Source organism: Bombyx mori, chromosome 12 (genome assembly GCF_030269925.1).
Source record: "Bombyx mori chromosome 12, ASM3026992v2".
NCBI lineage: Eukaryota > Metazoa > Arthropoda > Insecta > Lepidoptera > Bombycidae > Bombyx > Bombyx mori.
Window position 1 is genome coordinate 8,419,073 of NC_085118.1, and position 3,742 is coordinate 8,422,814.

At 30.5% G+C, this 3,742-nt stretch overlaps 1 protein-coding gene across 1 annotated transcript; it reads right to left on the bottom strand.

Moving 5' to 3' along the window:
* Window positions 1-1,175: 1,175 nt before the first annotated feature.
* On the bottom strand, window positions 1,176-1,918 carry LOC100141456 (uncharacterized). The gene is given in 2 exon segments (NM_001114934.2): window positions 1,176-1,679; window positions 1,842-1,918. Coding segments are annotated over 2 exon segments (366 nt in total). The 5' UTR covers window positions 1,893-1,918; the 3' UTR covers window positions 1,176-1,364.
* Window positions 1,919-3,742: the final 1,824 nt, after the last annotated feature.

Here is a 3,742-nt window from a genome sequence, read left to right on the forward strand (position 1 = left end):
AATGATACCTAGTATATTCTTAGTGAGACGTATTTTGAGTAAAATAAATATGTATTATTATTATTGAATTATTATCATTGAATGAATGTAAAGGTATAATATAAAGAGACATGTAGACCTCTCACGGGTATTTACTATATAGTTTAAGATTTATCAAAATATAAGTAAAATGCTATTTGACTTATGCATTAAATTAAAAATTTTAAGTTTCCTAAAGAACCTAACGCCAGGGAACAATGGATTGACGTGACAGGTAGAGGAAGCTGGAGACAAAGACGAGTACTATTTGCTCTAAACATTTTACTGAAAATGATTTTACCATAAAAGACTTTGTTTTGAAAAATTCATTCGCAATTAATAGCAAGCACCAACTGCTTAACAAATACGTTTTATTCCAGGGACAGTGATTATTTGTAATTAATGAAAGTAAAATAGTTTTTTTTTTTCAATATTTATTTCGTGTTTCGTGATAATTTATCGTTAAAGAATATCGGTTTTATCAAGCACTAGCGTGTATGAACATTTTTATTGCCTTTTTGCGTGTGTGTGTATGCCTACAGGAGTTTTGTGTTAGTTTGCGAACGAATGTCTGCCCTGAGATTTATGTGTGAGAGTTTTTGTTGTGTGCGAAATACTTGTAATGACAGTATGTGTATGTGTAAAAATTAAAATAGTGGGGATGAAGCGGCGACACTGGTTCTAATACAAAATTAGAGCAAAGGCCTTTCCAACCTTATTTATCTATTCCGTATTTATGGTATTTATTTGTTGAATTATAGACTTAAGCACTAGTTCACTGTGTTTGTTTTATACTACCCGCAAATACCCCTTTTTATGAAAAAAGAGAATAAATATCCCCACTACACAATTAAATGTGTGTATTTAAATACTGCCGCTGAAATCATACATGCTACAATCTAATCACTAGCTGTATCGACTTATTTTGTTACACATCTCCTTGATTAATATCTTAAGTATCGGCTGGGCCATAAGGCATATAGGAATTCTACCAAAGTGGACCCATTTGGTAACTCATTGTGGAATGCCCCACTACATATGACATGCAGTAGTCTAAAACCTCCTGTTTGCCTTTTGCTCCAACAAGACCACATATATTATTTTGCACTCACAAGCCCCCATAGGAAAGTTGGACATCATAACAATCATAAACTAGATTTTAAAACCTCAATACTTTATTTATTTATATCTACTTTTTATCTACATTTACCTATGAAGAAATATATGGCAGTTTTATTCATTTAAAAGCCTTCATTTTATAAAGTCCTTCGAAGCTAAATACTTGATTTTCAATAACTTAATACAAAAAATATTCACATTTAATACAAATGTCTGCTTATTATCAACTATACAGTCTTTAAGACACCTTTTTTCTCCATTTCCTTTTCTACTGCAGTGCCTTCATACAAAATTTTATCTTTTAAGGCATCTTGTAACAACTGTGCGTCAAACCTTTGTTGTGACCACCTGTATCTGCAGTAGGACCAGTATAAGAGTGTTGACAGGGAGAAGGTGCCAACACCTATGTGTTGTGCTAGCATTGGCTTCGATGTTTTCACAAATGCGGCTAATCCAAATCCAATTCCAGTACCAATACCATAAAGAAAGCTCTCTCTGAAGCAAGGTATTTTTGATATGTCTCTACCAAATATGACCAGACCCTGAAACACAGCATTAGATGATATTATAATTTTTAAAATCACGCTTTTTGAATGTTTTTTTTTAATTACATAAATAACCTAAATTTTATGGATTGTAATTCAAAGAAATAAAACAATTTCGAACAATATCTTTATACAAAATACATTACTTAATGTAAATACCTTTTTTTCTTCTTCATCTTCTTCTAGGAGGCTTTTCACAACGGTATCCATTGGTTAATTAAGTAAGTATAATTTAGTTTAGAAAGGAGTAGGAGTAGGTATGTATTTTTTTGCTTTTATCTTATCAAGCAACTTTTCTTATAGTTTTTACATTTACAATGATGATTGATGAAAACGGTACGCACATATTTTATGATAGGTCCGTATTGTATGTATCAAATTAGGTACGGACCATAGACCCATAGATTATACACTTAATATAGACCTATATAGTAGGTTTCCTACTTCAGTGGTACGGACCTGTCTCAATCAAATAATATGTCATCGATTATACACTTAAATATGTGTTCTATTCTCTCGAATTTTAAGTTTAAAATCTATGATTTATGCGTACGTCTAAACTTTTTAGTAGAGCAGAGTAAGTAGTCAAGTGGACTATTTCGATTACAAAAACATTTCGATAGCTCTCGACAATCTGCTCTCGTATTCGACTTGAGTAGAGTTGGATACGATCGTGAATTTTGATCGTTATTGTCACATCTTGGACTTAGAAATTATGAATCAATACTAAATTCTAACCCACTATACGGTAAGATAAACATGGGTACCATGACATGGGGTAAATTGGGATTCTGGGGTAAATTGGGACAAACCTGCGGAAGATTCTCAAAGTACTTGTAGCACGGAATCTACCTAATTTTCTTTAAGGTAATATTTATCAATGTATAGAAGAAAAATCAAGTTAACTATGGAAGTACTAAACATGAGTTAAGTTGGTCCCAAAAATTCGTCAAATTAAATTTAAAATAGTGGTTGAAAAGTGCGTTTTAAAACAGCTTAAAGAACTTTTAAAGAAAGTAATATTATCGTTGTTTTTTCAATAAGATCACAGTTTATATAAGTTTTTAATACACCTGGAAATACCACAACAAACGGTAAGTTGCAATATTCTTATTTTAAATACAATATTTCGACAAAATAAAAAATGTATATTTTTTCCTTTCTTTTTGGGGAAAATTGGGACGTATGTAGGGTAATTTGGAACGAGACTGGAAAAATTAGGGACGAGAAAACACAAAATTGGAACGCCAAAAGACAAAATAGGAATGGCTTGTTAGGGTTGTCACTGATATCTTATAATAGATTTTTTAGCCTATACTATCACTTAATTGCGTTATGTAAAGAAGGTTAATGTGTTTATCAGTTAGTTTATGTAAGTATTATAGGTAAAATAAAAGTATATATATATTTACTTTTTTTTCGCGACATTTACCTTGTAATATCTGCCCGGTCGTATGTTCTTTATAGCAATAAAAAAAATTAAAAGTTAAAAGAACTCAAACAAATCAAAACTTTTGTTATTTCAGAATCTATTCACGCGTCGAATCATGATTTTGTTAACATTCACAACGAACACACACAAATAAAAACAGGCCTCAGATTTTAAATGTAACATTAATTAAAAATCCGAGATATCCAATTATGAGTGAGTGAATTAATTGAGTTTAGTTATTTCGCTTAGAAAGAATTTCTTTTATTTTTGTTATTATTGGCAGTAATCAGATAAAGCTGTTTTTTTATCTTATTCACCTGATATCTTACTCTTGCTCAAAGATTATTTTGAAAATGTTGATTAAATAAAATTGTATTATTGCATTTCCAGTCCTTTTGTTTTCTATTTTTTATTCTATTTTATGATTTTGTTTCAGAGTTGTGATTTTTAAGGAAATTAAATAATAATTTTCTACATTATAACATGCACATACTTTTTTTGATCATTGTATTGTTGATTATCATTCACGTCACATCGCTTCGGAATAGAAACCAGCTTAATTTACACTATGTTGTGTATTGTGCTTAAATTAGGGATTGTATTCATCATTTCGGTCCTTATAAATAAT